This window comes from Thalassophryne amazonica, chromosome 2, assembly GCF_902500255.1.
Source record: "Thalassophryne amazonica chromosome 2, fThaAma1.1, whole genome shotgun sequence".
Taxonomy (NCBI): domain Eukaryota; kingdom Metazoa; phylum Chordata; class Actinopteri; order Batrachoidiformes; family Batrachoididae; genus Thalassophryne; species Thalassophryne amazonica.
The window spans coordinates 138,993,159-139,016,765 of record NC_047104.1 but is presented as its reverse complement, the minus strand read 5'-3'; the positions used below and the strand labels follow the sequence as shown (position 1 = coordinate 139,016,765).

Genomic DNA, 23,607 nt, shown 5'->3' with positions numbered 1-23,607 from the left:
GCAGAGTGGTGCATACAGAGCAAAAGGATAAAGAAACACTCAGTGCATCATGGGAACCCCCCAGCAGTCTAAGTCTATAGCAGCATAACTAAGGGATGGTTCAGGGTCACCCGATCCAGCCCTAACTATAAACTTAAGCAAAAAGGAAAGTTTTAAGCCTAATCTTAAAAGTAGAGAGGGTGTCTGTCTCCCTCATCCGAATTGGGAGCTGGTTCCACAGGAGAGGAGCCTGAAAGCTGAAGGCTCTGCCTCCCATTCTACTCTTACAAACCCTAGGAACTACAAGTAAGCCTGCAGTCTGAGAGCGAAGCGCTCTATTGGGGTGATATGGTACTATGAGGTCCCTAAGATAAGAAGGGACCTGACTATTCAAAACCTTATAAGTAAGAAGAAGAATTTTAAATTCTATTCTAGAATTAACAGGAAGCCAATGAAGAGAGGCCAATATGGGTGAGATATGCTCTCTCCTTCTAGTCACCGTCAGTACTCTAGCTGCAGCATTTTGAATTAACTGAAGGCTTTTCAGGGACTTTTAGGACAACCTGATAATAATGAATTACAATAGTCCAGCCTAGAGGAAATAAATGCATGAATTAGTTTTTCAGCATCACTCTGAGACAAGACCTTTCTAATTTTAGAGATATTGCGTAAATGCAAAAAAGCAGTCTTACATATTTGTTTAATATGTGCTTTGAATGACATATCCTGATCAAAAATGACTCCAAGATTTCTCACAGTATTACTAGAGGTCAGGGTAATGCCATCCAGAGTAAGGATCTGGTTAGACACCATGTTTCTAAGATTTGTGGGGCCAAGTACAATAACTTCAGTTTTATCTGAGTTTAAAAGCAGGAAATTAGAGGTCGTCCATGTCCTTATGTCTGTAAGACAATCCTGCAGTTTAGCTAATTGGTGTGTGTCCTCTGGCTTCATGGATAGATAAAGCTGGGTATCATCTGTGTAACAATGAAAATTTAAGCAATGCTGTCTAATAATACTGCCTAAGGGAAGCATGTATAAAGTGAATAAAATTGGTCCTAGCACAGAACCTTGTGGAACTCCATAATTAACCTTAGTCTGTGAAGAAGATTCCCCATTTACATGAACAAATTGTAATCTATTAGATAACTATGATTCAAACCACCGCAGCACAGTGCCTTTAATACCTATGGCATGCTCTAATCTCTGTAATAAAATTTTATGGTCAACAGTATCAAAAGCAGCACTGAGGTCTAACAGAACAAGCACAGAGATGAGTCCACTGTCTGAGGCCATAAGAAGATCATTTGTAACCTTCACTAATGCTGTTTCTGTACTATGATGAATTCTAAAACCTGACTGAAACTCTTCAAATAGACCATTCCTCTGCAGATGATCAGTTAGCTGTTTAACAACTACCCTTTCAAGAATTTTTGAGAGAAAAGGAAGGTTGGAGATTGGCCTATAATTAGCTAAGATAGCTGGATCAAGTGATGGCTTTTTAAGTAATGGTTTAATTACTGCCACCTTAAAAGCCTGTGGTACATAGCCAACTAATAAAGATAGATTGATCATATTTAAGATCGAAGCATTAAATAATAGTAGGGCTTCCTTGAGCAGCCTGGTAGGAATGGGGTCTAATAGACATGTTGATGGTTTGGATGAAGTAACTAATGAAAATAACTGAGACAGAACAATCTCAATAACAATATCAACAGTGAAAATAAGACCCAATTAAAAGTCTAAAATCAAACAAGGAAGGAAACAAAGGAATAAACTTAATAATAATAAAAGTAACTAACTACGAGGTCTGTCCATAAAGTATAGGTCCTTTTTATTTTTCTCAAAAACTATATGGATTTCATTCATATGTTTTTACGTCAGACATGCTTGAACCCTCATGCGCATGCGTGAGTTTTTCCACGCCTGTCGGTGACGTCATTCACCTGTGAGCACTCCTTGTGGGAGGAGTCGTCCAGCCCCTCGTCGCTTTTGATGGCTTTCAGTGGAGTGAGTATATGAGAAATTGTTTAACAGCTGGACATGTTCCAACTTGTCCTTAAGGCTTCCAACAGAGGTGTTTTTCCTGTGGTGGAGCGTCGCAGCGGCTGCGAGCCGACGCTGCAATCCGTCCGCACGTCTTTCATTAAAAACAGTGGAATATCCGGATAAATGCTGAAACCGACTTCTTCTGAAACTTCTCTGTTCTCTCACGACATCCTGGATCAATAGAGCCTGAAATGTGGAGGTTTTCAGCTTGAAACAGGCTGACGACGGCGCCTGGGAGTGCTGCACGACGTCTCGCTCCGTGGGAAGTCCTTAAAGCGACAGTATCACCTCAAAATCTCTCATCAGCCGTTAAAATTTTCACCGAAAACCAGCTTATTTTTTCGAACCGTGTCCACTTCGATGTGTCTCACAGGTTTAGAAAAAATTTTGATCAAACAAAGCGCCAGTCTCTCAGCAACTTCTCAGACAAAGGAATTCCGACGAGGGGCTGGACGACTCCTCCCACAAGGAGTGCTCACAGGCGAATGACGTCACCGACAGGCGTGGAAAAACTCACGCATGCGCACAAGGGTTCAAGCATGTCTGACGTAAAACATATGAATGAAATCCATATAGTTTTTGAAAAAAATAAAAAGGACCTATACTTTATGGACAGACCTCGTAAGTAAGTAACTTTTGTCACTAAACTTAGTAATAAAAGTAAAACTTAATAATAATAATAAAATAAAATAAAAACAATACCCATACAATGTCAAATATTCAATCCAGAGTCCATGCCAAAAACAAAAAGTATTGCAAAAATGCAATATGTGGATGTGCAAATAAGCAATAGTAGTGCAAAATAAACAACATCAAAGGCTAATTGCCATTGAGTAATAAAATTGCACTAGGAATAAACGAGACCTGAAATCTTTTAGTCCTCCTCATAGGAGCCCTAAAACGACGGCCTGAGGGCAGAAGCTCAAACTCTTTTTTCAGTGGATGATTAGAACAATCCAGAACAGCATTAGCCTTTCTCAGGACCTGTCTGTTATAGATGGACATTACCCCGGCCTGCTGACTGCCTGAGATTTTTCCAGCAGTTTTGACAAGACTGCCAAGATGACTCTTATTTGGACAATTCAAATTTCCAAACCAAGCAACAATACAAAAAGTCAAGACTGATTCAATAAAACTTCTATAAAAAAGAGTCATCATCTCAGAAGAAACCTGGAAGGTTCTCATCTTCCTCAAAAAGAACAATCTTTGCTGAACCTTTTTGGAGATAACATCAACATGAGGTTCAAAACAAAGTTTATTATCAAGGACCACACCCAGACATTTATAGCTCTCCACCATCTCAACATCAACATTTTTAAGAACAGTTGGTGATGGATAGCTGGGCATAATGGAGTTACTCAGTGAGTGAGTGGCTCTGCAATATTTTTGTCAATAGAAACTAATGCGTATTCAGCGCTGAGAGTTTGGTATTCTGATAGTTGACACAAGTGAGCACCAGGGAACCATGTTAAACAAACATGGTAAAAGACCATGTTTGGTCCAATCTAGGGCCAGAAAGGCCCTAATGGGCCAGAAAGGCCCATCAGGTGAATATTCATTGCTAAAGGCATGGCTCCTGAGGCCACTATTGCTTGTTTACAGGCACAATATTCAGATACACCTTACATTACTTGTTTGTATACACAATGAAATTGGATTCAGTACAAGCATTAGGTGAAATGAAAGTAAACATTCATGGAAAAACACAAGACTTCATTTTACTGCTTCACCTCAAGAAGCTTTGGTAGCTGCTATCTGCTGCTACCCCCTTGATGTCTTGTGCACAGAACTTTTAACCTGGTAGAAAATTTCAAAGCACCAGGTTCCAACATACTCTAGTCTAGAGCGTAAAGGGAATAACAGACAACATTGTAAGTGCACTGCATTTATGTCGCACTTTCATGGTCAAAGGGCTTTAGAGTAATTTCACCCATTCACATAAACGCCAATGTTAGCATGCTGCCATGCAAGGTGCTCAACTGGACACTGGGACCAACTTGAAAATAAAGGACCTTGCCCATGGGTCCTTAGTAATTTTCTAGCCTCATGGAATTGAACCAAGTATCATTGGTCCCAAGCCCAATATGAAATCAAAAAACCCACAAATTTTTCACTATTTGTTTCCAGAAACAAAAGGGATACTGACTTGTTTTCCAATTTACGATACTCCAAAGCCCTACAAAAAAAACCCCTGATATACGAAGTGACAACTGCTACATCATGCAGAAAAACCATTAATTTGGTTTGTATATCAACTGATTCTTAAATAATATGTTAAAATACAGGCAGCACGATGAGTGGGTAGCACTGTTGCCTCATAGCAAGAAGGTCGTGGGATCGCTTCCCACCAGGGGTCTTTCTGTGTGGAGTTTGCATGGGTTCCCTCCAGGTGCTCCAGCTTCCTCTCACATCCAAAGACATCCAGGTTAGGTGATTTGAAGACTTTAAATTGACTGTAGGTGTGAGAGTGAATGTGTTTGTTTCTCTATATATTGCCCTGTGTCAGACTGGTGTTCCCTCCAGGGTGTACCCCACCTCACACCCTATGAATGCTGGGTCAGGTACCAGCCTCCGTGACCCTTAATTGTAGTAAGTGTTGTGTGGGCCGCTGAAGAGGAGGTACTGCTGGCCCACCACCACCAGAGGGCGCCCTGCCTGGAGTGCGGGCTCCAGGCACCAGAGGGCGCCGCCGCCCCACAGGAGCAGCCTCGGTAACAGCTGTCACCCATCACCTGAGACAGCTGACGGCAATTATCACTGGGGTATATCAGCAGGACGGCATCTCCACCTCATCGCCGAGATATCGTTTCTACCAGAGAGGTAACGTATCAAAGCTACGGAGTGTGTCTTTTTGGATTTGTGCTTAGTTTGTGGATTACTGTTCCAACGAGAGGTGGAGGTAACTTCCCTGCTGTTCGGAGTCCTGGGTGCAAACGCGCCCCCATCTAACTGTCCTTTGTTCCTCGCCAGCAGTACCAGGTCCGACACGCGGAGGCAGTGGCCACCTGGGAGTTCGGGACTTGGCGGCTCCAGTATTCCCGGGGTCCTGTGGCGGAGGAAGCCGTGTGGTTCCGGTCTTACCTTGGAGAGGCGTCTCCTATCTTCGAGCCTGCCCACACGACACTTTTGTGAATTGACTGTTGTCCATTGCTGTGATTGGTTGTATTCGTTGTGCACATTCACAACAGTAAAGCTTGTTATTTTGACTTACTCCATTGTCCGTTCATTTGCGCCCCCTGTTGTGGGTCCGTGTTCCTACACTTTCCCAACAGTAAGTGGGTATAGAAAATGGATGGATGTTAAAATACACTTTACAGTGCTTTTGCTCATTAAACTTTGATAACTGGGGGAAAGAGAATTACAAGACTATACATTTACCATATTGCAATCGCAAATCACAATATTTCAGGAAATAATCACAATATCAGTTTTCATCAAATTGTGCAGCCTTAATAATAAAAATCATAAGGAGAAAAAGAAGCGCTTCTAGTAGACAAGCTCGATAATGGAGATACGACAGTAGGCTGACAGCCACTTGTTAGTCACTAGAATAGCACTGAACAGGTCCAGTAATTAAACTCTTAAAAGAATTATATACATGTGCAGTGCTTTGATGAACACACAGAGGTTTTCTCCCATCCTTAAGGGCCTCACCACCAGGCCAACCAGACAGGATTACAGGAAACACCAGCTGTGATGAAAGAGATTGCAATACACAATCCTGTGTGGCAAATACACAGAAAAATTCAAAGAAAAGCAACAAGACTTGCTTTTCACTGAATCAAGTTAGCTAAGATTCAAATGAAATCACCTTGACAGTGTAAAACTGTGTTTAATATCATTGATGAAAGAGTATAAGAGGAGACCGATCACAGTGGTGTGATCTAGTCAGTCTTTCTCTCCACCCCTCTCCTTGTATAACAGGAAAAGGAAGTGCATTATACAACCCATTCCTTTCAGCTGTATTTACATATGTGATTCAAAAACGGCACCCTACTCTTGCCTCTGTGTTTGAATTTTTGGGTGAAACTTTCTTCAGTTTCTATGAAATCAGACAAACATGAAAAGTGAGACAAAAATTTCCAGGTTATCTAAAGATGTCTTCAAATCAGAGTGTTTTATGAATCAGGTATTGATGATGAAATATTGTATTTATTACCTTTGCAAAAATGCATAGTAAGAACTTACCGCTTATCTTTGCTCAATCCACTACCTTTCACCCTAGTTGAGTATCCACGTCTTACCACCCCAGCTGGTGGAAACATGAGAGCGTTAATGTTCTGTTTTGTTTTTATCCTCTGTCTTGTTCCCCCTCGCAGAGGCAGACCTGCGCATAGGAGAGGTCCGGTGGGGAGATAGTGGAGTTTATGTCTGTAAAGTGGTCATATCTGATGATCCAGATGGACAGAATGAAGCCCCAATGGAGTTGCTGGTTCTGGGTAAGTTGACTTTGACAAAACAAGCTGTAACCTGCAAAGGATTTCATTTAAGAAATTTGACTGGATCTGTTTCACTCATGCTGTACCTTCTTACCGCTTGGTCCAGACATTGTGCAGAGTTGTCCGTGTAATAATATAGCTGGCTGAGTGGTAAATTCTCCTAACACAGTGGTCTCCCCGCAGTACCCACCCCAGGGGTACTACGGGCGGGGGGGGGGGGGGGGGGGGGGCTAATAAGGCAAATGATTTTGGTTTGTTGCAAACAGACAGGTTGCTGCTGTTGGATTTTTACTTGTACTTTGGTTGCATTGTTTTTTTATGAAACACAAAGCAACTGGGACAGTTATAATCTTGATTTGTTTTTAGTTCAAATCTTAAATATACTGTTTATTTATTATATAAGTAATATTTTTATAGTTATATAGTATTGTGTGCATTTGGGCAGTTTTTGAACATCTTCTTGGCCAGCACTCACGAGAGTCACAGAAATGTTAACAGTGGTCTTTTGTCTTTTGAGAAAATGGCCTCTTAGAAAAGAAGAAAAGGAAGATTCAGTGACCTGATGGAGGGACAGCATGTGAAACACTCTGACCCTGGTGGCTGAAGAATAATCTGTTACTAATGAGACAGAGTTAAAGGATCATAAGAGTTGGTTTCTGGTTGAGCCCCAAATATGCATCATAAAAGATGCATTCAAAAAGCTCCGATTACATTAGGGAAACTGGCTCTTGCTGCGCTTTAATGTTGGAATGTGATGTTATTACAGATAATTCCTGTAGCTTTCTTTTGCAACAAAAATATTAGTATTAGTATATGTATATACTAATAGTACTACTATTAGTATATGTCAATGAGCGTTAGCAAATAAAATCTTGTGCTTTATGCAAAATTACACTGGCTTTTGACATTTTAGATTTAACAAAATTTATGTTTTCCAACTCAGTTTATCATCAATAACAACACCAAGAAATTTAATATCAGTTCAGATTTCATATTCAATGTCATTTAATGATATATTTCTGCAGAATTTCCTGGAATTGTTTGTTTGCCATATGTCACATATTCATGCATAAAAACAACCACTTGTCTCAGTGTTTCCATTCATGCTAATATCACTGTGATGCTGTCAGCATTACATCTTTGTGGATAAACACGTGTATGTGTTTGTGTGCATGCAGCAGGATATTGTATTCATGTTGTGTATGTGCTAAAAGCATCTGTGACGACGCACTTATACATGGTCAGTTGTAAATGTTGTCACAACAACCACTTTGAGCTATGCCATACAAGGTGCACTAAGTCACTGTGAGGCCAAACCTTTGTTTGGCGGGCACTCTGAGAATTATGTGTATGCACAGAAAGACACACTCTCCCACACAAATACACACAGATTAAGCACTTGACCAAAAGGTTTGACAGTTGGCAGAAGAAATAGAATGATATTTTCACTTCTTTTGAAGACTTATGTGACTTGAGAAGAATCTAGTACTAATGGCATAGAATGGTACCACAGTAATAAACATAAAATAGATCTGTTCATTAGAAATTGAGAACAGTTTTTTGTTGTTGTTGTTGTTTTCCACCATTATTTTCATTTGCCCCACTAAGTCTACAGCAGTGAAAATACACTGGGACTGCTGGTATTTCTGCTGCTAATGTGGCATGTGAAGCTCTTGTACCATTTCCATAACAAGTGATGGGGCCGCCACAAAAATCCCTGTGCTCTTTTGTTTTTTTTGAGAAAAAAAGAAGAGAAGGAAGATTTAATGACATGGCAGAGGGGCACCATGTGAAACACTGGCTGAAAGAGAGAATAATCTGTTACTAATGAGACAGAGTTAAAGGATCATACAGGTTGGTTTATGTTTGAGCCCCAAATATGCATCACATACTGTATGTTACGTCACTGGCAACCAATTTAATAAACTGAAAAGGGGAGTCTAACAGGAGTCTTGTATGCTCTTCCTGACTGCTACTGGTTTCATGACATTCTCCATGTTAGAATGATCTAGCACATTGCCCGTGGGGATCCACAGGCTCTAGATTGGGTAGTGTTTATACAATAGGTAGCTGTCATTTTTCAAGTTGGAATGGTGTGTAATTCCAGAATGTTTTTAGAACCTTACACCTGAGACCTCAACAGTTTTTAGAGGAAGAACTCAGCCCTTTTATTTCATCTTAATTACGTCATGTTTTAATGTTAATTTACTGTTGTAATGTATTTATGAATTGTTTAGGTTCTTGTTATCATATACACACTATTGTTGTTGTTGTTATTTTTATTATTAGTTGATCATTATTTCCATTTTGCCATTTGATTTTTAAATGGACCACAATGGAAGTGTTTGCACTTTCTTGTGTCATCCATGAATTTTTAATATTTTACAATTATATTATGTACTTACATTGAATTTACTAAATAAAATCATGCACGCATGCACACACGCATACACGTACACAGACGCCACTTCGCTTTTAATATGCAGATGATTTACCGCCCTCTGCTGGAATGCCATGTGAGTCCAGAATGTAATTATCAATGTGCATTGTTCAGTGTTGTTAGCTAATATCCGTAGTTTCTCAAAAAAATATTAGTCCTATCATTGTTCCATTTTGGCGGTGTTCATCCTTGACCCAAAATACATAAAAATACCGAATGACAAATGTCAGCTTACAATAACAAAGTAAGAGCTGCACAGCACTTAGAGGTGCTGAATTTATTCCAATCATTAGATTTGAGGAAAAATGAATCCCTGGTTGTAAAATATTCATATGATGCATTTCTCAGACTGTGTTTTGGTGTTCAGATTGTTCAAATTGTGCTCAAACCAGCATATTTTTTTAAACCATCACTATATTGTTGATTATACTTGTGATCATGCTCAGTAGAATTCTGTTAGCTAACGTTAGCTAAGAGATTTTAGCTATAGAATTATTGTGTACCGGACTCAATAGAAGTTGTATATATTCAATGTAAATGGACCTATTCATGTTAAAATACATCACCGTATGTGTGTTCTATTTGCTTTGTCAAAATTTCATTCAAAATTCCAGCTGGTGATTGACTCACTGAAGTTATTCAGCCGCCTCATTGTCATCAGTGAGCGTGAACTCAAGACCAAAGAAGCTCTGTGTTTTGACTTGCCGCCAACACTGATGTCTATTTGACAAAAATCAAAAGTAGCAAAAGCCAGACAAGGCTGCCTTACCAGCATCCCTGAAGGCTTGTTTGTCACCAGTCAAACAACCCCCCTGCACAAGCCTTGTGGTTGATGGTGGGTGGCAGTCCCGTCGCCAGATCTCAGTCTTAAGGGGGGCTTATGAAATCCACCAGGTGGGCACCACTATTAATAGGTTATTTTTGCTTATTTTTACTATTCACGCAGCCCTAACAAACTCACACGGTTTTAATATACGAGGTCTGTCAATAAAGTATAGGTCTTTTTTATTTTTTTCAAAAACTATATGGATTTCATTCATATGTTTTTACGTCAGACATGCTTGAACCCTCGTGCGCATGCGTGAGTTTTTCCACGCCTGTCGGTGACGTCATTCGCCTGTGAGCACTCCTTGTGGGAGGAGTCGTCCAGCCCCTCGTCAGAATTCCTTTGTCTGAGAAGTTGCTGAGAGACTGGCGCTTTGTTTGATCAAAATTTTTTCTAAACCTGTGAGGCACATCGAAGTGGACACGGTTGGAAAAATTAAGCTGGTTTTCCGTGAAAATTTTAACGGCTGATGAGAGATTTTGAGGTGATACTGTCGCTTTAAGGACATCCCACGGAGCGAGACGTCGCGCAGCGCTCTCAGGCGCCGTCGTCAGCCTGTTTCAAGCTGAAAATCTCCACATTTCAGGCTCTATTGATCCAGGATGTCATGAGAGAACAGAGAAGTTTCAGAAGAAGTCGGTTTCAGCATTTTATTCGGATATTCCACTGTTAAAGGAGCTGCCACGCTCCGCCACAGGAAAAACACCTCTGTTGGAAGCCTTAAGGACAAGTTGGAACATGTCCAGCTGTTAAACAATTTCTCATATACTCACTCCACTGAAAGCCATCAAAAGCCGCCTGGATTTTACAAATGGTTATCATCACGGAGGTGTTTTTCCTGTGCCGCCGCACCGCGCCGGCTGCGTCCCGACGCGCGGACCCGTCCGCACGTCTTTCATTAAAAAAAATTTCCTTTAACAGTGTAATATCTGGATAAAATGCTGAAACCGACTTCTTCTGAAACTTCTCTGTTCTCTCATGATGTCCTGGATCAATAGAGCCTGAAATGTGGAGGTTTTCAGCTTGAAACAGGCTGACGACGGCGCCTGGGACCGCTGCGCGACGTCTCGCTCCGTGGGAAGTCCTTAAAGCGACAGTATCACCTCAAAATCTCTCATCAGCCGTTAAAATTTTCACGGAAAACCAGCTTAATTTTTCGAACCGTGTCCACTTTGATGTGCCTCACAGGTTTAGAAAAAATTTTGATCAAACAAAGCGCCAGTCTCTCAGCAACTTCTCAGACAAAGGAATTCCGACGAGGGGCTGGATGACTCCTCCCACAAGGAGTGCTCACAGGCGAATGACGTCACCGACAGGCGTGGAAAAACTCACGCATGCGCACGAGGGTTCAAGCATGTCTGACGTAAAAACATATGAATAAAATCCATATAGTTTTTGAAAAAAATAAAAAGGACCTATACTTTATTGACAGCCCTCGTATTTAATGTCTTAGTGATTGTGCAACACTGGCCGTTTTAACCCAAAGCAAATACAATAAAATGAAATTAGGATTTTATTCATCTATTTATTTATTTGAGATCTGTGACTGTGATCTGGCTTGGGTGGGCGGGCCGGGGCGGGCCCAAGCATATCAGTGGGCGGGCACTGCCCCCTAGGGCCCGCCCATAGCGACGGGTGTGGTGGGTGGCTCCTGCACAATGTCAAGTGGGAGGCTAACCTTATTTAGAAGGATGTTGCTGAGAGCTACCTCGGGTTTGTGAAATCCATAGGGAGCGATCGCCTCCGGATAACGGCAGTTTTTGATAGATATGGCAGCTCTACCAAGGACCATGACCACTTGAGACAAGCAAAGAATGCATTCAGATTGGTCTGGATCTCAAAATCATCATTGCAAGAGAAAAGTTCCTCGATAATAAGAACAATAAAGCCCAGCTCGTCCTGCTGTTTGCTGAGAGATTTAGTAGGAATGGAATCAGTGTACAGCAATGCTCCTATGACCAGTGTATAGCAATGCTCTGACACCTCCATCGTCCGTGCAGCTCTAGATGGCAAGAGAGTCTCCTGTTGATGAGAGGGGTGATGACACACACATCCCGGTTGTGCTGATTCATTATGATGCAGACCATCCAATCTTCCACACAACAGCCAAACAAACTTCTTGCAAGTCAGGTCTAACTAAGGTTAGACCTGATGTGTGTGAAGCACCTTGAGGCAACTTTGTTGTGATTTGATGCTATATAAATCAAAATAAATTGAATTGAAACTTCTTACAATGTCAGAAAGATCCAGGAAGTCCTCCCAGAGAGACACCGGAAGTATCCCATCTTCTTGCCCAGCTTCTCTGGCTGTGATACAGAGTCTGCAGTTTTTGGGTTTAGCAAACCACCTCTCTGCTCCCTCAAGCTCTGTAAGACTGATGAAGCAATGGATGCGTTATGGGCATCCAAGCTGAGTAAGATGATACCATTAAAGCAGGCTGTAATCTTTTCAAGCTTATGTTCTACGGGAAATCCTCCAAACACTTCGAAGACTTGAGAGTCGACATCTTCAGCAAGCGAGCTGCTACTAGGAACAAAAAACCTGAAAAACTTCCCCTGACAACAGGAGCTGCAGCACAGCACTCTCTCCAAACTTACCTCCAGACAAGGAAGTGCCATCTGTTGTTTCTGATGTATATAGTGCAGCACAAACAGTGCAGGAGCTTCAGCCAAATTAAGCTTAATTAAATCAATATTAGTATTACTACTTGGATACTACAATCTTCAATTACCATATTTTCTGGACTATAAGTCGTACCGGAGTATAAGTCGCACCAGCCACTTTATCCATTATAAAGAAAAATAAACCATAGATAAGTCGCACTGGAGTATAAGTCGCATGGACATACAGGTATGTTAACTTAACATGAAAGTTCAGATGATAATATTATGATATTATGATGATAATATCTGCACATTGTTCGAGCACCCATGTGCGGACTCGTTCCTCTAGCTGTGGCCGTCTAGCTTTTAGCCCGCGATTAGCTTTTTTTGTTTTTTTTCATGGTGGTTAGAGTAACCTCTGCTTTCCTCCAGTCCCTCACAAGTTTCTCACTCACTCCAAACTCTCTCTCTGCTGATCAATTACCGTTTTCGGATGCATATTTCACCAGTCGCAACTTGTAATCTGCAGAGTATCCTTTTCTTTTTGGTGGCATTTTTTTCTGGCCTTCTCCATTGTCTTGTTAAGTTATCAGTAATGTTGAAATTTCTATTTTTCTATGGTAGTCAGAAGTCGCAGGAACAGTCACACAAGCCTTGAGCACCCTCTCGTGAGCTGCATTTTACCTATGGTAAGCATGCAGCACCTACCTGCGCAGCTCATGACCTCCCTGTGGTGTCGAAGCCAGCTCCTTCCAAGTGCAGATGCTAATCCTCCGCCGTCGCTCACCCAGTGCTCCCACACAGCTCTGAGCATCAACTCTGCTCACACTGATATCCAAGGGTTGAAGCTGTTTTGTTAGCCCTCCCGGAATAAGCACCGTGTTCGTCTGCTTCACACGCTGTTTCACAATCATTGTCTGGGTGAAGTGAGGAATACGCGTCCAATGTTCTGTTCTCTGATTGATTATCGCGACCAGCGTGACCTATAGGACGGCTGCCATACTACAGTGCCCATGATGCATTGCATTTCCGGCCATTTTAAATCTTAGAGCGACTCTGTCACGTAAAATTGTTTTATTACGGTAAATTAATTGAGAATCTACCGGTATATTTTTCATTTATAAGTCGCACTGGAGTATAGGTCGCACCCCCTGCCAAAACATGTAAAAAAGTGCGACTTATAGTCCGGAAAATACGGTAATTCAGCAGCATTTGAATTACACATAACAAGGTCCTAAATTGTTTAAAAATGTGTAGTTATTTTTATTCATAATTTATAACATGACAAACTATGCTTGTCATAGCACGGTCATTTAGATTAATTAATTACAGCACCTATAATGCATCAAATATTTAAAATCTAAATTTCCGGTAATTGTACTTTGATCCTTCTGTTTTGACATCACTCACTTGGTGGGTAAATAATGAGTATTTTGAGGAGCAACAACTGGTTTGGATGTGTGTACCTTTGGACACTGTTATACATAGTTTAAACAACAGCACCTGACCAGAAGCATTTTTTAAAAGCGCCAAGGAAAAAACATGCTATCAGCACATCCACAGTGCATGGATTAGTGAATGTTGTTCTCTGACATGAGGAATAAAACGGCCTCGTTAATGTTTCCTGCTGCTCAGTGACACATAGCTGCAATATCTGTTGTATACTTTTCATACCAAAGTAATTTGCTTTAATAACTTTAGTCAATATATCTCAAATGTGGAGATTTTATGTGTGGGCCGACGTTTTGCAAAGTGGTTAGGTTTTACCAATCGTTAATTAACACCCACACACAGGAGTCATATTGTGCCAAATCATTTTTTATTTGTCTTTTACATTTTCATCTGTTTGATATTTAATATTCATCATGTCCAACATCCCACAGTTCTGAGTGTTTTCACATATATATGCCTGATTTAAGCAGGAGAATATATGTAAACTTTGCATATTTTCAAATTTCATAGATTGTGCAGTTTATTTGTATACATTACAAAATTTCTGTAATTGGTTTTAATAACAGCTTGACGAAGCCAAATCAGGACCTTCAGCGTGCACTGGGGCGGTTTGCAGCCGAGTGTGAAGCGTCCGGGATGAAAATCAGCACCTCCAAATCCGAGGCCATGGTTCTTCACTGGAAAAAGGTGCTTTGCCCTCTTCAGGTCGGTGGAGTGTCCTTGCCTCAAGTGGAGGAGTTTAAGTATCTCGGGGTCTTGTTCACGAGTGAGGGACGGATGGAGCGTGAGATCGATAGACGGATCGGTGCAGCATCTGCAGTGATGCGGTCGCTGTATCGGACCGTCGTGATGAAGAGAGAGCTGAGCAGGGGAGCAAAGCTCTCGATTTACCGATTGATCTATGTTCCGATCCTCACCTATGGTCATGAGATTTGGCTCATGACCGAAAGAACGAGATCGCGAGTACAAGCGGCCGAGATGAGTTTCCTCCGCAGGGTGGCTGGGCACTCCATAGAGATAGGGTGAGGAGCTCGGTCACTCGGGAGGAGCTCGGAGTCGAGCCGCTGCTCCTCCACGTCGAAAGGAGTCAGTTGAGGTGGCTCGGGCATCTTTTCCAGATGCCCCCTGGACGCCTCGCTGGAGAGGTGTTCCGGGCACGTCCCACTGGGAGGAGGCCCCGGGGAAGACCCAGGACACGCTGGAGGGACTGCATCTCTCGGCTGGCTTGGGAACGCCTTGGGGTTCCCCCGGAGGAGCTGGAGGAGGTGTGTGTGGATCGGGAGGTCTGGGCGGCTTTGCTTGAGCTGCTGCCCCCGCGACCCGACTCCGGATAAAGCGGAAGAAAATGGATGGATGGATGGATGGTTTTAATAAGACTGAAATTTTTTTTTTTTCGTTTGCATTTCTGAGAGCCGAATATTTATACGATCTGTGTGCATTGAGATTTGCGGGGTGATATTTTAAAAAATATAGATACATGCGATTAAATGCAATTAATTTTGATTAATTAATCACAAAGCTCGTAATTAATTGGATACATTTTTTTAATAGCCTCACAGCAATAATTTAAACAATAAACTCCATTTGGCTTCTTGATTTAAGGCCTTTTGAGGTCAAACAGACTGTGATAAATCCAAACCACTACATCTGACATATCACAAGACCTCTTTTTGTGAAACACCTTTGGCTTGATTTTCTAATTTATTTACAAATAAACAAATTAAGCATCAATACATTTGGACCTTTTCACATCAAAACACCTATGATGCACACAGACAAATCTCCTCTATGTGCTACAAGGCCACTTTTAGCAAAAATTCCCAATCTGTGACTTTATATAAAATTTTAAATCTAAAAATATCAAATAAATCTATTTGACCTCCTGACCGCAGGCTGACTCCAATTGATTCCAAACTGTGTGCTATGTGTCTGCATTTTTTAAATGACAGTAATCATTTGCAGCCACCACAGATTGGTGGTGGCCCAGCACCAATCTGTCTGACAGTGAACGCACTCAGTCCTTGTTGGACCATAGTCATTTGGGGACAGCGCGCCTCCCACCAGGTGATCTGTGCTATTGTGTTGAGATTGAATGTGGTTGCACGATTGTGCGGTGGTGGCATCATGCATCGTGTGCTGTTGGCTCCGTGGTGCGGTGGATATGGCTACGCACAGCTGGTCACTGACCAGACCTGACCTTATGTGAGATACAGGTGAGCCCAGTTAACTCGCGCACGCTCAAGTTGCGATTCTGCTTTACTCGCAGTCAAGTTGTAGACCTTGACAATTTATCAATCAATCAATCAATCAATTTTTTTATATAGCGCCAAATCACAACAAACAGTTGCCCCAAGGCGCTTTATATTGTAAGGCAAGGCCATACAATAATTATGTAAAACCCCAACGGTCAAAACGACCCCCTGTGAGCAAGCACTTGGCTACAGTGGGAAGGAAAAACTCCCTTTTAACAGGAAGAAACCTCCAGCAGAACCAGGCTCAGGGAGGGGCAGTCTTCTGCTGGGACTGGTTGGGGCTGAGGGAGAGAACCAGGAAAAAGACATGCTGTGGAGGGGAGCAGAGATTGATCACTAATGATTAAATGCAGAGTGGTGCATACAGAGCAGAAAGAGAAAGAAACAGTGCATCATGGGAACCCCCCAGCAGTCTACGTCTATAGCAGCATAACTAAGGGATGGTTCAGGGTCACCTGATCCAGCCCTAACTATAAGCTTTAGCAAAAAGGAAAGTTTTAAGCCTAATCTTAAAAGTAGAGAGGGTGTCTGTCTCCCTGATCTGAATTGGGAGCTGGTTCCACAGGAAAGGAGCCTGAAAGCTGAAGGCTCTGCCTCCCATTCTACTCTTACAAACCCTAGGAACTACAAGTAAGCCTGCAGTCTGAGAGCGAAGCGCTATATTGGGGTGATATGGTACTACGAGGTCCCTAAGATAAGATGGGACCTGATTATTCAAAACCTTATAAGTAAGAAGAAGAATTTTAAATTCTATTCTAGAATTAACAGGAAGCCAATGAAGAGAGGCCAATATGGGTGAGATATGCTCTCTCCTTCTAGTCCCCGTCAGTACTCTAGCTGCAGCATTTTGAATTAACTGAAGGCTTTTTAGGGAACTTTTAGGACAACCTGATAATAATGAATTACAATAGTCCAGCCTAGAGGAAATAAATGCATGAATTAGTTTTTCAGCATCACTCTGAGACAAGACCTTTCTGATTTTAGAGATATTGCGTAAATGCAAAAAAGCAGTCCTACATATTTGTTTAATATGCGCTTTGAATGACATATCCTGATCAAAAATGACTCCAAGATTTCTCACAGTATTACTAGAGGTCAGGGTAATGCCATCCAGAGTAAGGATCTGGTTAGACACCATGTTTCTAAGATTTGTGGGGCCAAGTACAATAACTTCAGTTTTATCTGAGTTTAAAAGCAGGAAATTAGAGGTCATCCATGTCTTTATGTCTGTAAGACAATCCTGCAGTTTAGCTAATTGGTGTGTGTCCTCTGGCTTCATGGATAGATAAAGCTGGGTATCATCTGCGTAACAATGAAAATTTAAGCAATACCGTCTAATAATACTGCCTAAGGGAAGCATGTATAAAGTGAATAAAATTGGTCCTAGCACAGAACCTTGTGGAACTCCATAATTAACTTTAGTCTGTGAAGAAGATTCCCCATTTACATCAACAAATTGTAATCTATTAGACAAATATGATTCAAACCACCGCAGCGCAGTGCCTTTAATACCTATGGCATGCTCTAATCTCTGTAATAAAATTTTATGGTCAACAGTATCAAAAGCAGCACTGAGGTCTAACAGAACAAGCACAGAGATGAGTCCACTGTCCGAGGCCATAAGAAGATCATTTGTAACCTTCACTAATGCTGTTTCTGTACTATGATGAATTCTAAAACCTGACTGAAACTCTTCAAATAGACCATTCCTCTGCAGATGATCAGTTAGCTGTTTTACAACTACCCTTTCAAGAATTTTTGAGAGAAAAGGAAGGTTGGAGATTGGCCTATAATTAGCTAAGATAGCTGGGTCAAGTGATGGCTTTTTAAGTAATGGTTTAATTACTGCCACCTTAAAAGCCTGTGGTACATAGCCAACTAACAAAGATCGAAGCATTAAATAATGGTAGGGCTTCCTTGAGCAGCCTGGTAGGAATGGGGTCTAATAAACATGTTGATGGTTTGGATGAAGTAACTAATGAAAATAACTCAGACAGAACAATCGGAGAGAAAGAGTCTAACCAAATACCGGCATCACTGAAAGCAGCCAAAGATAACGATACGTCTTTGGGATGGTTATGAGTAATTTTTTCTCTAATAGTTAAAATTTTGTTAGCAAAGAAAGTCATGAAGTCATTACTAGTTAAAGTTAATGGAATACTCAGCTCAATAGAGCTCTGACTCTTTGTCAGCCTGGCTACAGTGCTGAAAAGAAACCTGGGGTTGTTCTTATTTTCTTAAATTAGTGATGAGTAGAAAGATGTCCTAGCTTTACGGAGGGCTTTTTTATAGAGCAACAGACTCTTTTTCCAGGCTAAGTGAAGATCTTCTAAATTAGTGAGACGCCATTTCCTCTCCAACTTACGGGTTATCTGCTTTAAGCTACGAGTTTGTGAGTTATACCATGGAGTCAGACACTTCTGATTTAAAGCTCTCTTTTTCAGAGGAGCTACAGCATCCAAAGTTGTCTTCAATGAGGATGTAAAACTATTGACGAGATACTCTATCTCCCTTACAGAGTTTAGGTAGCTACTCTGCACTGTGTTGGTATATGGCATTAGAGAACATAAAGAAGGAATCATATCCTTAAACCTAGTTACAGCGCTTTCTGAAAGACTTCTAGTGTAATGAAACTTATTCCCCACTGCTGGGTAGTCCATCAGAGTAAATGTAAATGTTATTAAGAAATGATCAGACAGAAGGGAGTTTTCAGGGAATACTGTTAAGTCTTCTATTTCCATACCATAAGTCAGAACAAGATCTAAGATATGATTAAAGTGGTGGGTGGACTCATTTACTTTTTGAGCAAAGCCAATAGAGTCTAATAATAGATTAAATGCAGTGTTGAGGCTGTCATTCTCAGCATCTGTGTGGATGTTAAAATCGCCCACTATAATTATCTTATCTGAGCTAAGCACTAAGTCAGACAAAAGGTCTGAAAATTCACAGAGAAACTCACAGTAACGACCAGGTGGACGATAGATAATAACAAATAAAACTGGTTTTTGGGACTTCCAATTTGGATGGACAAGACTAAGAGACAAGCTTTCAAATGAATTAAAGCTCTGTCTGGGTTTTTGATTAATTAATAAGCTGGAATGGAAGATTGCTGCTAATCCTCCGCCCCGGCACGTGCTACGAGCATTCTGACAGTTAGTGTGACTCGGGGGTGTTGACTCATTTAAACTAACATATTCATCCTGCTGTAACCAGGTTTCTGTAAGGCAGAATAAATCAATATGTTGATCAATTATTATATCATTTACTAACAGGGACTTAGAAGAGAGAGACCTAATGTTTAACAGACCACATTTAACTGTTTTAGTCTGTGGTGCAGTTGAAGGTGCTATATTATTTTTTGTTTTTGAATTTTTATGCTTAAATAGATTTTTGCTGGTTATTGGTAGTCTGGGAGCAGGCACCGTCTCTACGGGGATGGGGTAATGAGGGGATGGCAGGGGGAGAGAAGCTGCAGAGAGGTGTGTAAGACTACAACTCTGCTTCCTGGTCCCAACCCTGGATAGTCACGGTTTGGAGGATTTAAGAAAATTGGCCAGATTTCTAGAAATGAGAGCTGCTCCATCCAAAGTGGGATGGATGCCGTCTCTCCTAACAAGACCAGGTTTTCCCCAGAAGCTTTGCCAATTATCTATGAAGCCCACCTCATTTTTTGGACACCACTCAGACAGCCAGCAATTCAAGGAGAACATGCGGCTAAACATGTCACTCCCGGTCCGATTGGGGAGGGGCCCAGAGAAAACTACAGAGTCCGACATTGTTTTTGCAAAGTTACACACTGATTTAATGTTAATTTTAGTGACCTCCGATTGGCGTAACTGGGTGTCATTACTGCCGACGTGAATTACAATCTTACCAAATTTACGCTTAGCCTTAGCCAGCAGTTTCAAATTTCCTTCAATGTCGCCTGCTCTGGCCCCCGGAAGACAATTGACTATGGTTGCTGGTGTCGCTAACTTCACATTTCTCAAAACAGAGTCGCCAATAACCAGAGTTTGATCCTCGGCGGGTGTGTCGTCGAGTGGGGAAAAACGGTTAGAGATGTGAACGGGTTGGCGGTGTACACGGGGCTTCTGTTTAGGGCTACGCTTCCTCCTCACAGTCACCCAGTCGGCCTGCTTTCCCGGCTGTTCAGGATCTGCCAGGGGGGAACTAACGGCGGCTAAGCTACCTTGGTCCGCACCGACTACAGGGGCCTGGCTAGCTGTAGAATTTTCCACGGTGCGGAGCCGAGTCTCCAATTCGCCCAGCCTGGCCTCCAAAGCTACGAATAAGCTACACTTATTACAAGTACCATTACTGCTAAAGGAGGCCGAGGAATAACTAAACATTTCACACCCAGAGCAGAAAAGTGCGGGAGAGACAGGAGAAGCCGCCATGCTAAATCGGCTAAGAGCTAGTAGCTACGCTAAGCTAGCGGATTCCTAAAAACACGCAAAGTGAATAATGTGTAAATAATTTAGAGGTGATTCAGCAGAAGGAGTGCTTTAGTTAAGGCACGTAAAGATTACACTGGGAAACAAATCGTAATCTAGATAACTAGATCAATCTAACTGCGCAGATTAAACAGCTAACAGATACAGAAAAACACCGCTGTGCTCCGGAACAGGAAGTGATACAATACCGCAGTGAGAGCCAACCACCAGTAGAGGCAGAGTTTAGACTACTGTATCATCGTCAATTTTGATGTGACCATTTTTGGGAGGGATCGTCAGTATGGACGGTTCTGGATGATGATTTCTTCTTCCTCCTCCAGCTATTGCAGGTCAGCGATGAGGGCAGACGAATCCTGTGGCGGGCGCATGTGTGGTGTGTATAAATTCCAGTCCAATCAGAACCGGCAGTAAATATCTAAAGAATCACATCCAAAAACTTCAAATTGTCAGGAATCATGCGCCCTGATGAAGCCCTCATCGTTGACCTGCAGCAGCCGGAGGAGTAAGAAGAAGATCCTGAACCAACTCTAGATGAAGAAATCATCATCATCCAGGAAGGAATCACACTTCAAATGGTCAAAGCTATTGTAATATGGCTTGGTAAGCTGATTTTAAGTTTTTTTGTTCAACTTATGAGCAAGCACTTGTCGCCAAGTGCTTGCTCATAGGGGGTCGTTTTGACCGTTGGGGTTTTTCTGTAATTATTGTATGGCTTTTGCCTTACAATATAAAGCACCTTGGGGTGACTGTTGTGATTTGGCGCTATATAAATAAAATTTATTTGATTTGATTTGAACTTAATTAACAGATCAGATAACTCGCGGTCCAACTTTGTGGACCTCAACTCGCGCAAGTTAATGGGGATCATCTGTATTTACAATAGCTATTTCAAGCGTTAGGTTAAAGGTACACCTCTGGTTGCTATGAAACACTAATATGAAGTCATATCAAGTCTCTCTTGGTCATATTATTTTGAGCTTGGTTGACCTTGAAAGATTTAACTAAAGGTCATAACTGTTGAACTGTAGCCAAATGGAAAAGATACGGATTAGACCTGTTTGTCAGGTTGCGTGTTACTCAACCACAAACTGGTTCTGTCCAGTTTTGATCAGAATTGCTCAATAGTCAAGGCCACACAGAACCATATATTATGGTACTATTGAGTCACAAAGACATAATTTGAATGAATTGGTGTCAAACATACAGTATTACATTCTAGAGTAACGTTTGCAGCTCTGCATGTATCATTACTCACAGCTCCTCTATATTAGCACACTATCCATCTGATCTTCACAGGAATGTTCATGTGCTGGACTGAGAGCAGAATGTCTCATGGTGCATGCTGCTATCTGTCTCAATCTTTCTTGTTTCTCCGTGCATGTAGCTGCAGTCATCACTTTCTTTCCATCTGGCATTGTACGTTATATGATTCCCTTTCCTTCTCTGCTTCCCTCCTTTCCTCTCTTCGCCTCTTCTTATCTCTCTCCAGCTTTCTTAGGTGCGCCTGAAGATCTCCTGCCAGGCTTTGATTTGAAGCTTATGCCAGGTAGGGGCATAATGTGTCTTTCTCTCACCTGGCTCTTTTGAATTAAACTATTAAATTAACCTTGAGTGCATGAACCATTTGCATGGTGGCAATTAATCCTTTGAATGTAAAGTAACATTGTAACTTTGTAACATTAGGCATAGACATAGATTTGTTTTTAAACTGTCCATTGGCTTTAAGGCTCTTCAGCTTTCATTTCATGCGACTAAAACATTTGTGCAATGTGGATTCGTGATCTAACTCAATTGACTCTTTGAAGGAGTTATTTTGATGTAATCTGTTTTACAATCCAACGGGTAACGAACAGTTAGTCCTTTTCTTCCACTAGTCCATGCTGTGCTGCAAAACAACAATTTGAATGATGACAGCTGTTGTTTATGGTTGTGGTTGATATCTCGTGCCAGATCATTTGGACTCAAGAGGGAGGGAGGTTTGTTTGTCTCTCTTTAAACTCCTTTAACACAGGTGTTCATCACAGCGTTTGTGGGAAATCATTGTGAACGCTTTAATTGTGTGGAAGTAGCTTCCAACACCACACTGAATAGTTCACTCAGCCAGAATACTGGATTATTTGGAGTGGGAGTGTTCCATTAGTACTTGCTGCCGTCAACAAAGACTCCCAGACTGCTCTGATATGGGCGGTCTCAGATACTGTCCTGCTTAGAATATTTCTACAGTGCATCCAGAAGGTGTTCAGACCGCTTCACTTTTTCCATCTTTTTTTTTGTTACAGCCTTATTTCCCTCTAAATTGTACATACAATACCCCATAATGACAATGTGAAAAAGGTTGGTTTTTTTTTTAGAATTTTTTTTTTTGCAAGTTTATTAAAAATAAATAACTAAAAAAAAAATCACATGTAAGTACAGTATTCACAGCCTTTGCCATGAAGCTTTCTACAGCTTAATTGGAGTCCACCTGGGGTAAATTCAGTTGATTGGATATGATTTGGAAAGGCACACACCTGCCTACATATAAGGTCCCACAGTTGACAGTGCATGCCAGAGCACAAACCAAGCATGAAGTCAAAGGAATTGTCTGTAGATCTCTGAGACAATTCTTGGGTGTGTTTCTTTCCTATGATTTGAAATGGAACTCAAATACTTCCAATATTGTTAAGAGAGCAATGCAGCGTCTCTTCTTTTTACGTAAGCTGAGAGAATTTACACAAAACAAAAAGATTCTCCTAAACTTTTATCATTGCGTAATTGAGAGTGTACTTTAAGGTGTCTTACTGTGTGGTTTGGTAATCTCACTGTAAATGAAAAAAAGACTTTAAAGCAAGTGGTCCGCTCGGCCAGCAGGATCATCGGCTGCACTTTGCCGATATTGGAGGTGAGTTACAAAGCCAGACTTTTAACTCGGGCTTTGCAGATCATTAATGACACTTCAAGTCATCCATCTATGGCCATGTTTGAATTTCTTCCCTCTGGTTGTGTTAAATGCTCTACTGTCCGACACTCGAGGAGTTTTTTTCCACAAGCTGTGAGGATTCTGAACGGCACACTTAGAATTTTGGATTTGCACAATGCACTTTATATAGTGCATTTTATTTATTTATTGCATG

The 23,607-nt window shown here is 41.4% G+C and overlaps 1 protein-coding gene across 4 annotated transcripts in view; it reads left to right on the top strand.

Annotated features, from left to right (window-relative positions):
* The window catches only part of LOC117531423 (immunoglobulin-like domain-containing receptor 2), an 84,003-nt gene that overhangs the window by 43,448 nt on the left and 16,948 nt on the right, over nucleotides 1-23,607 (top strand). For 3 of the 4 annotated variants that reach the window (XM_034194533.1, XM_034194549.1, XM_034194524.1), the window contains exons 3-4: nucleotides 6,348-6,467; nucleotides 21,984-22,040. In XM_034194533.1, coding sequence (XP_034050424.1) covers nucleotides 6,348-6,467; nucleotides 21,984-22,040 — 177 coding nt within the window. The remainder of the gene's footprint in view (nucleotides 1-6,347; nucleotides 6,468-21,983; nucleotides 22,041-23,607) is intronic. The other variant, XM_034194541.1, reaches the window with a different exon arrangement.